The sequence below is a fragment of the Nicotiana sylvestris genome, chromosome 6, assembly GCF_000393655.2.
Source record: "Nicotiana sylvestris chromosome 6, ASM39365v2, whole genome shotgun sequence".
Classification (NCBI taxonomy): Eukaryota; Viridiplantae; Streptophyta; class Magnoliopsida; order Solanales; family Solanaceae; genus Nicotiana; species Nicotiana sylvestris.
Window position 1 is genome coordinate 173,602,474 of NC_091062.1, and position 14,293 is coordinate 173,616,766.

Sequence of the window (14,293 nt, forward strand, 5' to 3'; positions counted from 1 at the left end):
CGATGGATTGCTCCAAATTTCTGAAACCTTGCACTTTAAATGCTGCAATGCAGGAGCAACAGGAAGTTGAGCCAATTCCTATTCGTCCACCTACAATATTGAATGGAGAACATGTTATTCAGTTCACAGAAGCAGAAGTAGAAAGGATGGATATCATCGAATGATTACAATATGCAATAGTTGGTAAATGTTCTTATGGTAGCCCAGAAATTCAACAACTGCATAAGTTAATACCAATTCAATGCGGAATTAAAGGTGAATGTAACATTGGATTTCTAAGGGATAGACATATTTTGATTAGAATGACGTTAAGGCAGGACTATCTTCATTTCTCATCAAAAACTCATTACATAAAGGACAGGGATGACTACCAATATCAGCTTAGGCCATTGATTTATGACTCAAAGTTTAGAGCAGATGAAAAAACACCCAAGGCAATGGCTTGGATTTCATTCCCAGGTCTATTGTCAACCTTTTTTGTAAAGGAATGTCTATTTTCTCTAGCTACAGCAGTAGGTAAACCTATGCATCTAGACATGGCAATAATTAATAAAACTAGACCTAGTTGTTCTAGGGTGAAGGTACTAGTTGATCTACTTGTAGATTTGCCTAAAAAGGTGAGTATGGACATATTCAATGAAGCTAAAGGAACAACAAGAACTGAATGGGTGAGAATTCAATATGACATGCTGCCTAAATATTGCAGACATTGTAAACTTCAAGGACATGATCAATTTGAATGCTGGAGGATACACCCTGAACTATATGTGGAGAAGGAGAATGATAACCAAGAAGATACAGCTAAGAAACAGGACATAGGGATCTCACAACCTATAATGATGTTATCTAGTGGAAAGGTCGTGGGTAATGTGAATGTTACAGCAAAAGAGCAATGGAAGGAAGTGAAGGACAATAGAGTTAGAAATGTAGTAAATCAAAATACTAGTCTCAATAATAATAGAATGGAGATGGCACCAGCTAAGCAGTTTGAAAACAATAAGAACAAGGAGGGTACAAGCACTTTAGAGAGACAAGCAGAAGCACAAAGCAACATCGGTAAGGAATTGGTGGCAGTAGACAATGAAGATAATGATCATGTTCAAGTAGCTAACAAGTTTGCAATATTACAAGGGATGGATGAAGAGGAAGAACCTGTTAATCAATTGGCAATAATGGCAGCTAATGCAGCAACAAACAGTTCAACAGTTCATAACCAAGCATCTACAAAGCAAAAACCAAAAAATATGGTCGATAATGACGGAAAGTTAAATCCAGCAGCACAAGCTTTTCATCTTAACTCATCGGGGATTAGTTCGACTAATGTTCTAGTCAATGTAAAGGAGGCATCAAAAGCAAAAAACGATACTGCACAATGGGTACAAAGAAGTTTCAAGGATAAAACAGGAGAAGGAATAGTGAAGATCAATAAACCATGCCAGGAAATCCCATCACAAGATACATTAGTGAACAAAGTACTTAATAAAACTCCAAATTCTCAAGCAGAAGGGTCAAAATCGTCTACATTTAAAGAAAGAGTGCAAGGCTGTGGAGGCAGGCTATGGGATGCACAAAGGGAATACGATTCAGAGGAGAACGAAGTACCACTAGGAGCACAAGCTAATAAGGAACCAAATGAGAAGGACAAAGAAGAAGATGAGAAAAGTGTAAATGGAGAGCCCCATGCCAATGACAACAATACAACTGGTAATTTTTTAATAAAGGAACGATCAGAAAATGTTGAGCACAACAATAATTTTCAGATAACAGAAGTCACAGAAATTATAAACTATGAAGGAAGAGGCCTAGAGGTAAATGATCCTGGAGGAACAGAAGATGATAAACTTCAGAAATCACAAGAAGACCCACAAGGACACAACACAACAGAGAAGGAGAAACAACCAAAACAAAAAACAGAAATAGTAAATATTACTGTTACATTGGAGAAAAACTAGGTGCAGCTGTTAAAAAGAGGAGAAGAGAAGGCCTTGGTCCCTAAAAAGAATACATTTGGAGCTACATCAGAAGGGAAGGAAGACAATGAAGAAGGAGAAGAACCTGGTAAATCAGGATACGACATGGATCAAGAATCAACTACCCAACACCTTATGAATGCTGCAAGGCAAGGTGACTTATCACCTACGCAAGTGGAAAAGGCAAAATCAGCAGCAAAAGGTAAGAAGAAGCAACAAAAAGATAATTTTGCAGCACCAAAAGCTGGGATGCACACAAGGAGAACACTAACTAAATCCAACAATCAGTGATGAATGCTCTCATTTGGAATATAAGGTCAGTCAACACACAGCAGGCCTTTGAAAGGTTGACAAAAATGCATAGGCAAATTCACTATGATTTTGTAGGATTAATGGAGCCAAAGCAACAAGTAAAAAAACTGGAAAGGTACAGAAACAAGATAGGACTTGCACAGGCAATTTCAAATGTTTCCAACAAGATATGGGCTTTCATAGATGAGGTATTTGAGGTAACTGTTATGTACAATATGGTGCAACAATTAACACTAAGATTGTTTCATACTGAATCACATGTGGAGTTTGTCCTAACATTGATATACGCAAAATGTGATGCAATTGAGAGGATAGAATTATGGGATTCATTATATGCAATGGCAAGGGATATGGATGTACCATGGCTTGTAGGAGGTGATTTAAATGTAATATGGGATGAAGAAGAGAAGTTTGGCGGATTACCTGTGTCATTGAATGAAATTGATGATTTTCGACACTGCATCAACACTTGCAATCTCTTCGACCTTGGATTTAAAGGCAGCATATTTACATGGCAGAATGGGAGAGCAGAGGAAGACTGTATATTCAAAAGAGTAGACAGATGTTTGGCCAATGTTGAGTTCCAACAAACATTTCCAGGAATAGAGGTGCAACATTTGTCAAAGACTGGTTCTGATCATAGTCCAATGTATCTGAAGTGTGATATTGAGACTCCACCAATAAAAAAACCTTTTAAGTTCTTGAACTTTTGGGTGGAACATGCGACTTTTAAAGATGTGGTGAAAGAGAATTGGTCTGCTGATTTTAGTGCAAATCCTTATATTCTTTTTAATCACAAGTTAAAAAAATTAAAGAAGGCCCTTTCATTGTGGAGTAAGGCTACATTTGGAGATATTTTCCAAAAGATAGCAACTATGGAGGAGGTAGTGATGGTTCATGAAGCAGAATTTGAAGCAAATCCTACAGGGATGAACAGGGAGAGGCTACAAAAGGTTCAGGCAGAATTGATCAAATGTCTTGCACTAGAGGAGAAATATTGGCAACAAAAGGCAGGCATGACTTGGTTCAAGGAAGGGGATAGGAACACTAAGTTCTTCCACGCACAAGTGAGAGGTAGGAGGAAGAGGCTTCAACTTAACAGAATTCAAAACAGTGAAGGAACCTGGATTGAAGAAGAACAAGAAATTGCAGAAGAGGCTATCAAATACTACGAGGAACAGTTCACAGAAGCAGCTACTCCTTCATCATTTGATATCGTAGAGCATGTTCCTAATCTCATTAGCACTGAGCAGAATGTAGAATTGATTAAGCAACCAACAAAAGAGGAGGTAAAAGTGGCAGTACTTGGACTTAATGGTGATAGTGCTAGGGGGCCAGATGGTATGACAGGAAAATTCTATCATTCTTGTTGGGACTTAATAGGGGATGACCTGTACGACATGGTGAGGGCTTTTTTCAATGGTCACGAGCTACCCAAGCGTGTAACACACACAAACCTAGTTCTACTACCAAAGAAAAAAGAAGTTACCACTTTTTCTGATTTAAGACCAATAAGCCTCAGTAATTTTTCAAATAAGGTTATATCAAAGGTGGTACATGAAAGGCTATTGAAATTTCTCCCAAGTCTGATATCAGAGGAACATGCAAGTTTTGTTAAGGGAAGGAATATAGTAGAAAACACCCTTCTAACTCAGGAGATAGTGACTGACATTAGGCTTAGAACTAAGGCTGGACCTAATGTCATCATGAAGCTAGATATGACCAAAGCTTATGATAGATTATCTTGGCTATTCCTAACCAAGGTACTAAGAAAGATGAGATTCACAGAAAGGTTGATAGGGATTGTCTTTGGATTAGTTTCAAACAATTGGTATTCTATTCTAATCAATGGTCAAGCTCATGGGTTCTTTAAGTCCTCAAGGGGAGTAAAACAAGGGGATCCTGTATCTCCAACTTGTTTATATTGGCAGCAGAAACGTTATCTAGGGGTATCAATACACTACATACTAACCTGTATTTTTGTGGATTTGGGATGCCAAAGTGGAGTCCAAATATCAATCATTTGGCGTATGCAGATGACATGATTATTTTCTCATCCTCAGATGAAACATCTCTGATGCTGATTATGCAAGTGCTGAAGGCATATGAAGCTGCATCTGGGCAGCTAGTTAACAAGACCAAATCAGCTGTGTACCTGCACCATTTAATAGACATGGAAGTGGTCAGCAAGGTGGAAAGGATCACAGGCATTCATAGGAATGATTTCCCTATCATATATCTAGGTTGTCCTATATTTTATGCAAGGAGAAAGTTGGAATTCTATCAGCCACTAATTACTAAGGTAATGGACAAACTGCAATCATGGCAGGGCAAGTTATTATTAGTAGGGGGCAGGGCAGTTCTCATATCCCATGTATTGCAAAGCATGCCTATGCATCTACTATCAGCTGTAAACCCTCCAAAGTATGTGATAAATAGGTTGCACAAATTGTTTGCTCAGTTTTTCTGGAGCAGCACTGTAGGAGGAACTAGTAGGCATTGGGCTTCATGGAATACCTTATGCATGCAAGTTGAGGAAGGAGGAATAGGCTTCAGGTCACTGCATGATGTAGCAAAGGCATTATTCAGCAAGTTATGGTGGAATTTCAGAACAAAACCAAGCCTATGGAGCTCTTTCGTATGTCAGAAATACTGTAAAAAATTAAATTCTGTAATTGTTCCATGGAAAAGGGGGTCTCATAGCTGGAGAAAAATGTTGGAATGCAGAGATCTGATTGAACATCAAATCCTTTGGCAAACAAAAATGGGATCATCACTTTTTTGGTATGAAAAATGGACAGGTCTTGGGGCACTATATTTTTAGTTCCTCAGGACTTTGGCATTGATGAAAATGTACATAATGTACATGATGTTACCTTAGATGGTGAGTGGGATGTGGACAGGCTATATGAATTGCTTCCTGAAGACTTAGCAGTACACATTCTAGAGAAAATCAAACCACCTTCAACTATGCAGGTTCTTGACAGGCCTTGTTGGATGCTGGAAACAAGAGGATATTTCAGTGTTAAGTTAGCATGGGAGTATACGAGAAGAAGAGACGAACCAAGAACAGCTTATAGGATGATTTGGGTAAAGGGACTGCCTTTTAAAATAGCATTTTTCATGTGGAAAGTGTGGAAAGCAAAGCTACCTTTAGATGATTTCTTGAAAAGGGTAGGCTACTGCATGCCATCAAAATGTTGGTGTTGTGTACAGCCTGACGAGGAATCTCTTCAGCACTTGTTTTTTAGATCAGAAACTGCAAAGACAACTTGGAAGTATTTTCTATCGAGGGCAGGAATAGCTGTGGAGGGACTTACATTGCACCAAGCAATCACAAAATGTTGGACTGCAAATGTGTGCTTAAGGCTAAAACCGGTAATGCAAGCACTCCCCTCATGCGTAGTATGGGAACTTTGGAAAAGAAGAAATAGTATGAAGTATGGTGATGCTGTGACAACTAGCAGGGTGATTTATCAAGTTTCATCAAATCTCCAAGCATTGGTGAAAGTGAGAAATCCTGGGATGGACATGGTACCTCACAAATGGCAAGATCTATTAGCTATTATGGAAAATTTCACTCCTAAACTTAAGGTTACAAAAGTCATGTGGGAATTTCCAAGTACAGGATGGCTAAAAGTTAATACGGATGGTGCATCGAGGGAAATCCAGGCAGGAGCTCAATAGGTTTTTGCATAAGAAATGAAAATGGTGACATAGTCAAGTCAGTAGGGAAAGAGATTGAAGAGACAACAAACACAGTAGCTGAAGCGAAGGCCATGGTAGAAACACTAAGGTTATGTAGATTTCAACAATACTCTCATGTATGGCTTCAAACCGACTCAATGTTATTAAAAAAGATAATGGATGGGATCTGGAAACCACCATGGATCATATCTGAGCAGGTAGAGGAAATGATGCAACTAATGAATGGGGGCAATTACACAGTTACTCATATTCATAGGGAGGGCAACAAGCTGGCAGATCATTTGGCTAATTATGCTTTAGATCATGGAGAAATAAAATGCCAACAATTCTGGCATCTAGATACACAGGGAAGGAGGTTGGTTAATGAAGATAAGCTACAATGTCCAAATCTAAGGGTGAAGGTGAACAGGAGATATTAAGCAAAGAGAAAAGGAAGAGCAGGAGGCATGTCAACTTAATCGACCAATATATTCATATCCTAAGGGAGAAGGATATAATGGTTGGTATTTCTAACTATCTTTTCTCTAGCGCAGATGCCACTACGATGCTTATGGCACTCCATGATGCAACTTTCGAGATAACTGATGCTAAAGAACAAAAACATATCAATAATCGAGTACAACAACAAAGACTAATGGCATTGGCAACACAACCAGCATGGGGTGAAAGCGTGCTTTCAGTTCTTTGGATATACAACCAGCATGGTGCAGAAGTGTTTAATATCATACGCATGGTTCAGGGATCTGGGAATATAAAAATGATTGATCCTAATTTCTAGCACAACAAGAAGCAAATGGCATTGGAAACACAACTAGCATGTGCAGACAAAATGTTTTCGAGAAAAGCAGGCAACAAAGGCCAATGCTTTATATTATCGCATGCTTCAAAACAATTCGGATTAAATAATCTTTTAATATGCATACAAGGTTTAATGTGGAAGGCCTGGCAGAAAATACATGCTGGCGAGCAAAGGAATCAAATGGAAAAGTGGAATGCACATGGAAAGTTATCTAGGATACATAAAAGCATGCAATACTCTAGGATGAAGGTACTATGGGATGTATTTCTTTATGCTGCAGCTGTAGGTGGAGCTCACATGCATTCCAGCACAAAGCTGTCTCTCATCAGCTCAATCGACGAAGCAGAAGGAACGCAGCAAAGGGAAAAAAAGGTGCAGATGCCATGCACGATAACTGCTGTCAAGTGGGAGTTTTTATGCGAGAGAAGTATGGCTACAGACGCTAACAACAATAATGCACGCAAGCACAACAACTAGAAAATGCAAAGGGACAACGAGCACGCACAGGAATCGAATTGTGCATTGAGGCAATTTCTGATTCATAAAAATATTTTAATGTGCACACATGGTTTCATGTGCAAGGCATGACAGACAACACGTGCCGTTGAGCAAAGGGATCACATGGAAAAGGCTGTAGGTGGAGCTCATGTGGTTTCCACCACAAAGCTGTCAACAATCCTCGGCTTCATCGATGTCATGCACGCTTAATGATGTGCACTGGTATGCGACCAGCATGGGGGACAGACGAACGGATGCTGCAAGCTGCAAGCTGGAACGTGGTCGAACATGGAGGCACGACAGGGATTTGCACGACAAGACTATTATGAGTCTACTATGGAGGATGGAGGGAACTAGATATGGAAACAAATTACAGCATGATTTTGTGAAACAAAAGAGAAAACAAGTGTCGAAAAAGATATGGAATTGCAACAAACAAACGGGTTTAGAAGGAACGTTGAATTGTGCGCCTTTCAAATGTACATTCTTGGATGCAGAATTGTATTACAAAAATTAATAGCATTAATGTGATATCAATGTTGAGTGCAACACTCAATTTTGATAATAGGATACTTGTTAAGTTCAAACTTTATTACTTTCAGCTCGTAGGATATCATGACATTGTATTTCGTATTTTATCTGGTTATAAATAAAACTAGCCCTAGGCGTTTGCCTAGCGGACTGACTAAAAAAAATGAAATGGAATTTTCCTAACAGTTACATAACCTCTCGAAGATAAGTACAGACGTCTCCGTACCGATCAACGAGACTCTAATAAATCGGCTTGTGATCCATGACTCCTATGAACCTAGAGCTCTGATACCAACTTGTCACGACCCCAGTTCGCCCTCCATGAACTATCGTAACGGAACCTAATTTCTACGACTAGGTAAGCCTAACAAATGCGGAACATAAATGAAACTTGCGGAAGAAATAATCAAAACCAAAATAACTGAATGGAAGCAATAGTTATAATGCCGTTCGGCATATACAACACAACATTCTCAAAATTAAAACCAAATACACTATCCCAAAACCCGAAAACTCACAGAAACACAAGCCTTTGGAATATCTAACAGTCTAACTCCAGAATATCTAACAAGAAAGAAAATACAGAAGGGAAATGTGTAACAGCTAGAATACAAAGAGACTTCTCGGTCTGCGGACGCGGCAGATGTACCTCGAAGTCTCTAGAGCAGTCGCCTCCCTCAAGGATGGTAGGCCTGAGTAGCGGAACCTAGATCTGTACATGAAAAACATACGTAGAAGGGGCATGAGTACACCACAACGGTACTCAGTAAGTGCCAAGCCTAACCTTGGTTGGGTAGTGATGAAGAAGGCCAGGGCCCTACTGAGGTTAAATAAAATATAAAGATCAACAGTATAGGAAAGAACAATATAAATAAGTACGGCAGTAAAATAACACAAGATGTATAGAACAACAACAACTATACAAAAACAAGGTAAACATGGAAAGGAAATACAGCTCCGCACCAATAGTAACAATTGGGGATCTCCCAGGATATCGTCCTGTAGTCCCATCTTTACATATCCAGTGGATCTCCCGGGATCCCATCCCGTAGTCCAACTCATAGTGCACGGGGATCTACCAGAATCCCGTTCCGTAGTCCCAAATGTAAATACCTAGCACTGGGGGAATCTACCGGGTGCATTCCCGTAGTTCCATATAACTGTGCATGGGGATCTACCGGAATCCCATATCCGTAGTCCCAAAATAAACAGGAAAGGGGGAGCTACCGGAATCCTACATCCGTAGTCCCAAGATAAACAGACAAGGGGAGCTACCAGAATCCCACGTCCGTAGTCCCAAAATAAATACACAGCAGTAACAGGAAAGTATACAGAAATGGAAATACTTCATATGAAAGCAACAAGTGATTCTAGCCTAGCATGCTGCACAGAATTCAAGTAAGGCAGGTTGAACACATTAAGCAAGTAAGTCACTTAGACATGCTTTCCTAAGCTAACAACAGACTTAATAGTGCAAGTAATAGAAGCAGGAAGGAAACATACTAGTAATTACTTAAGAAAAACTTGATTTCCAACAATCAGCACCAGTACGCACTTGTCACTTCACTCACAAGGCATTTCAATTACCAAATAAACCAATCCTAAGGGGAAGGTCCCCCATACAAGGTTAGACAAGCCACTTACCTCGAACAGTCTCAAAATGAATCTGAAACCACGCTCTTGCCACGAGTACTCGACTCCAAATGGCCCAAATCTTTTCAATTCAATTTCATAATGTAAATAACACTTCAAGTAACTAATTCTACAATTAAATTCTAAGCTAATACACGAAATTAGGTAAAATGACCAAAACACCTCTCGGGCCCACATCTCGGAATCGGGTAAAATTTATATTTTTAGAATCCTCACACTCTCACAGGTTCATGCATACCAAAATTATCCAAATCTAAGGTCAGATTCCCAATCAAAAGTCAAATTCTAGATCTAAGAACTTTCTTCCAATTTTTCCCCAATTTTCATCTCCAATCCGAAATTAAATGATGAAACTAACTATAGATTGATGGAATATAACTAGAAAGGGGTAAAGAATCGTTACCCAATGATCTCCTCTTCAATTTCCTCTCAAAATCGCCCTCTCCCGAGCTCCAAATTGAATTTCCAACTTTTGAAACTAAACCCTCGAAATTTCATATTTTTGCCCAGCTGTTTCCGCATCTGCGGTCCCGCTTCTGTTGAACTAATGTCGCATCTGCGACTTTTCACTTAATGGCCAATTTCCGCATCTGCGACTCCCAATCCGCAGATGCGGTACCACTTATACAAAAATACTACCGCTTCTTCGGTTTCTGAAGAAGTCCCCAATTTCCACTTTTACGGCCACTGAGCCACTTTTGCGGCGCCGCACCTGCGGAACCCAAACCGCAGGTGCGGTTATGACAGAACCAGCAGCTGAAGCTGCAACTTAAATTCAAAAATCTTTTTGTCAACCATCCGAATTCATCCCGAGACCTCCGGGACCTCAACCAAAGGCACCAACAAGTCATAAACAACTATCCAAACTTGTACCAATCCTTAGAACACCTAAGACAACATCAAAACCTCGAATTAACCATGGATTTAAGCCTAAGAACTCCAAAATTCTCAAAATATGCTTCCGATCAAAAAGTCTATCAAACCTCGTCCGAATGACCTGAAATTTTGCACACACATCACATTCAACACTACGAAGCTACTCCAACTTCTGGAATTTCATTCCGACCCTCGGATCAAAATCTTTCTATCGGACCAGAAACTTAAAAAAAATTCAACTTTCGGCATTTCAAGCCTAAATTAGCTACAGATCTCCAAAACACAATCCGAACACATCCCAAGCCCAAAATCACCCAACGGAGCTAACGGAACCATCAGATTTCCATTTCGAGGCCGTCTTCACACTGTTCTGACTACGGTCAACTCTCCAACACTTAAGCTCTCATTTAGGGACTAAGTGTCCCAAAACTCTCCGAAACTCAAAACCGAACATCCCGACAAATAAAATTAGCAGAAATAAACTTGGCGAAAGCAGTTAATAGGAGATCAGGGCATAAATTCTTAAGACGACCGGCCAGGTCATCACAAAGACCTCTTCTTTCAACTCAGATTCTGATTCAACAATTCCCTTAGATGGATCAACAACCCCTGCGTCCAAGTCTTTGCTAGCCATGGGTACCTTGCTTTTTGATCTTGTGTTGTATGGATGAGTTACTTAAGAACCACAAACCAACCACTCTTCTGCTCAATGAAGATAACAAAAGGAACAAAATGGGGTCATCCTATTAGCATTAGGGCATTTAACAGCTAAAAGTATCACATTGCGTGCAATGCACTAGCAACAATTAACGGTTCTAGAATGACTTCTAGGTTCACAAGGTCACTTGACATCATCCCAATTTTGTTGGCACTTCTTGGCTTGTTCATTTTCCTTCCTTTTTTTGTTCTTCTAATTATCACTCTCTTCTTTCCTTTTATTTCTCACATCCCATAATTTCATCTCTTTTTTTTTCTTTTTCTTCTTTTTATTTTAATAAAATAAAAAAATGATTAGATCGAATGCTATGTAGGTTGCCTACGTATCATGATGCCGCATGAATCAGAACTTTGTGTAGTTTGGGAAGATCGAGAATAAAGTAAACAAACTAACGTTCTCTTTTTCTTTTTCTTTCTTTTTCTTTTTTACCTTAATGACTACTCTGATGAGAAAACAGAAATAAAAAAACAATTTTTTTTTGAATTTTCTAAACTTAATGTTCTATAACCTATTCTAAACTCAAGCTCATATATTATTTGAAACAGATACTCTATGAGAAATTGTTAAGGAAAAATCCCTAGAAGAGAAAAATATATTTTGATTCTTCTACCCAAGAAAAATATTTTGAATTTTCATTTGACATCCGTGAAGAAAGATTTCGAAACAAGACAAAAAATATTTTTTTTTTTCAGTTTTTGATTACCTAAGGAAGAAACTTTGAAAATAAACACAAGATGAAGTATGTTTTTTCTTTTATGTACAATATCCTAAAGTTCTAGTAAAAATAAAAGAATCTTTGTTTCATTTTTTCGTTAATTTCCCAAAGAAGAACCTCAAAAGAAAATCTTTTTAGATTTTTGGAATTAACATCTTAAAGAAAACTTTTAAAGAGGCACTAAAAGAAAATTCTTTTTTTTTTTGAATTTTTAGTCCTAATATACAAAAGAAAATATAAAAATAATTTTTATTTTAAGTTCTAGTTATTAATTACCTAAAGGAAAACCACCTTAAAATTTCTTTTTTTTTAAATTTCTAGGAGTAATATTTCTAAAGAAAATTCTAACGGAAATATAAATATGCAAAATATCCCTTCTTTTTATTGGATTTTTTATTTATAGTACATTTTTCAAATGCAAAATAGAAAGTACAATAATAAAAATAACTCGATATTACTATACAAAACTAGAAATAGACTCAAAATATAAAAAAGAAAAGAAAATCTCCTTTTAATCCACTCCTGAATGGGTGATCCTGACTAGATGGTCCTGGGATTCTGTCATGCTCAAACTCCGGTAAGTAAATCCACACCTGTATGAGAAAATTAAGACCAAATAAAGTTAAAGACCTTGAACGCTATGTGAGACAATAACCCTTCTTGTTGGACACATTCAAGACATGATTGAGGCTATTTTTGCAAAATGGCTTATGTAGCCAAAAGGTGGCTAGAAGTGCAAAATTTGGCTAAGACCCCGCAAAACCAAGAACATAAGATTTACTTAGGAAGACCGGACCCTATGTGGGTTGCCTACGTATTACGCCCCGAAAGACGAGAATCAGATATGCGTAGTTCGGGCCGATTGGATATGGGCGAGAAATAATAAGAAAAACAACTAATTAAGAGAAAACATATTTTTGTCTTTTTTTTTTTGAAAAATAAAGGGAAAATGCAAAATCTTTTTGGATTTTTTTCCATGTTCATTTTTTGTCTTTTTCTTAACAAAAAAATGTAAAAGAAAAACATAACTGGGACCGACTTGCTTTATTTTCACACTTCACCCTCTTTTCTTTCTCATTATTTTTTCTTTTTTTCTTTTGCCCTCAACTATCATTGGTCCGCTAAATGACCTCGTTTGCCTTTGAAAATTGCAATATATAGCACATATGATGCATCAGGATGGTCTTTTATTCTTTGGGTACACCTGTCCTAGACGGACCTAACCCCTGTGTTGAGTCCCCGAAGTCAAATGCAATGATGCAAATAAGCGTTCCTACTAGAGATCCAGCATGAGGCTGAGTTATTCTAAGTTTAAAACTTGGGTATGTTGTTCTAGACTTGTGCACTCGAGCGGACAACTCGAGCCGGGGGGGGGGGGGCTACCGGGAACCAAAAGGCCATCCGACTTTGTAACTTGTCCGAGCCTCTTCCTAATTTAAGGTATGACACTAATAGAAGAGGAGTCTTGCCAGCGTGCACATCCCCGAAGATGAGAAGAGAAGGGTTTCGTAGCAGTTTATATACAGTTCAGATAATATCAAAAGCGGTAAAAAGCAACACTTATCACATTAGGCCTAAACATGTAAAAATCAGATAATAAACAAAACCAACTATAACAATTATTCTAAGCTCGAATTCTGAACCCTGAACCAGAGATTCTGGGTTCTTGTCCCCAGTAGAGTCGCCAGAGCTGTCACACCTCTTTTTTCCTACCCCCGGAAGGGTATAAGGGAGTTTTTTCCATTATAAGTTACAATCGAAACTGGATTATTTATTTAAGATGCAGAGTCGCCACTTGGGATAATTTATGGTGTGCCAAGTCACCGATTTAAAATCCTGAAATGAGGAAGTTGACTCTGTTTCACAGTCCGCGAACACAGACATCCGGGTAAGAAATTCTGTTTACCCGGGAGAAGGTGTTAGGCATTCCCGGGTTTCGTGGTTTTAGCACGGTTGCTCAACTATTATTATTGGCCTATTTATCTGATTTTAAACACTTTTAAACATATGTGCCTTTTAACTTTTTAACCGCTTTTATTTATTTAAGAAATTATTTTAAGGTTATTTAAAATACATCGTAAGCCACGCTACATGAAATGCACCCATGAGTCACGACACGTTCTATTTAACCTTGTTGGAAATTAGAATCGGGTCACATTAAATGTACACCCGGATTTTAGTAATTACAAATCACAACTACGTCACAGGAACCATACCGGTAGCCATGATAATTATTAATCGCGCCTACAGCAAGATACAATGTTTATGAATATTAACGGCTTAAGCGTACTCTTAGCTAAGCCCAAAATTACACGTTTAAAGCCTATTGCATTATCATTATAATGAAAGGTTGCGGTATTACAATCAGCTAAGTTGCCAAAATTCAAGGAGTCTATATGAGAATAGCTTGCTCCCTTTTGACTATATATACCTAAAAATTCTAGAATTAGCAATAATGGTCCAGAAAATTTAGAGTAACCAACATTTTTGACAACTTCAGTTTTGGACTTGCA

The 14,293-nt window shown here is 38.3% G+C and overlaps 1 protein-coding gene across 1 annotated transcript; it reads left to right on the top strand.

Annotated features, from left to right (window-relative positions):
• Positions 1-302: 302 nt before the first annotated feature.
• Positions 303-2,261, top strand: LOC138871707 (uncharacterized). The gene is made up of 2 exons (XM_070149604.1): positions 303-1,808; positions 1,953-2,261. The coding sequence occupies exons 1-2, from the start codon at positions 303-305 to the stop codon at positions 2,259-2,261; spliced, it is 1,815 nt and encodes a 604-aa protein (XP_070005705.1).
• The last annotated feature ends 12,032 nt before the right edge of the window (positions 2,262-14,293 follow it).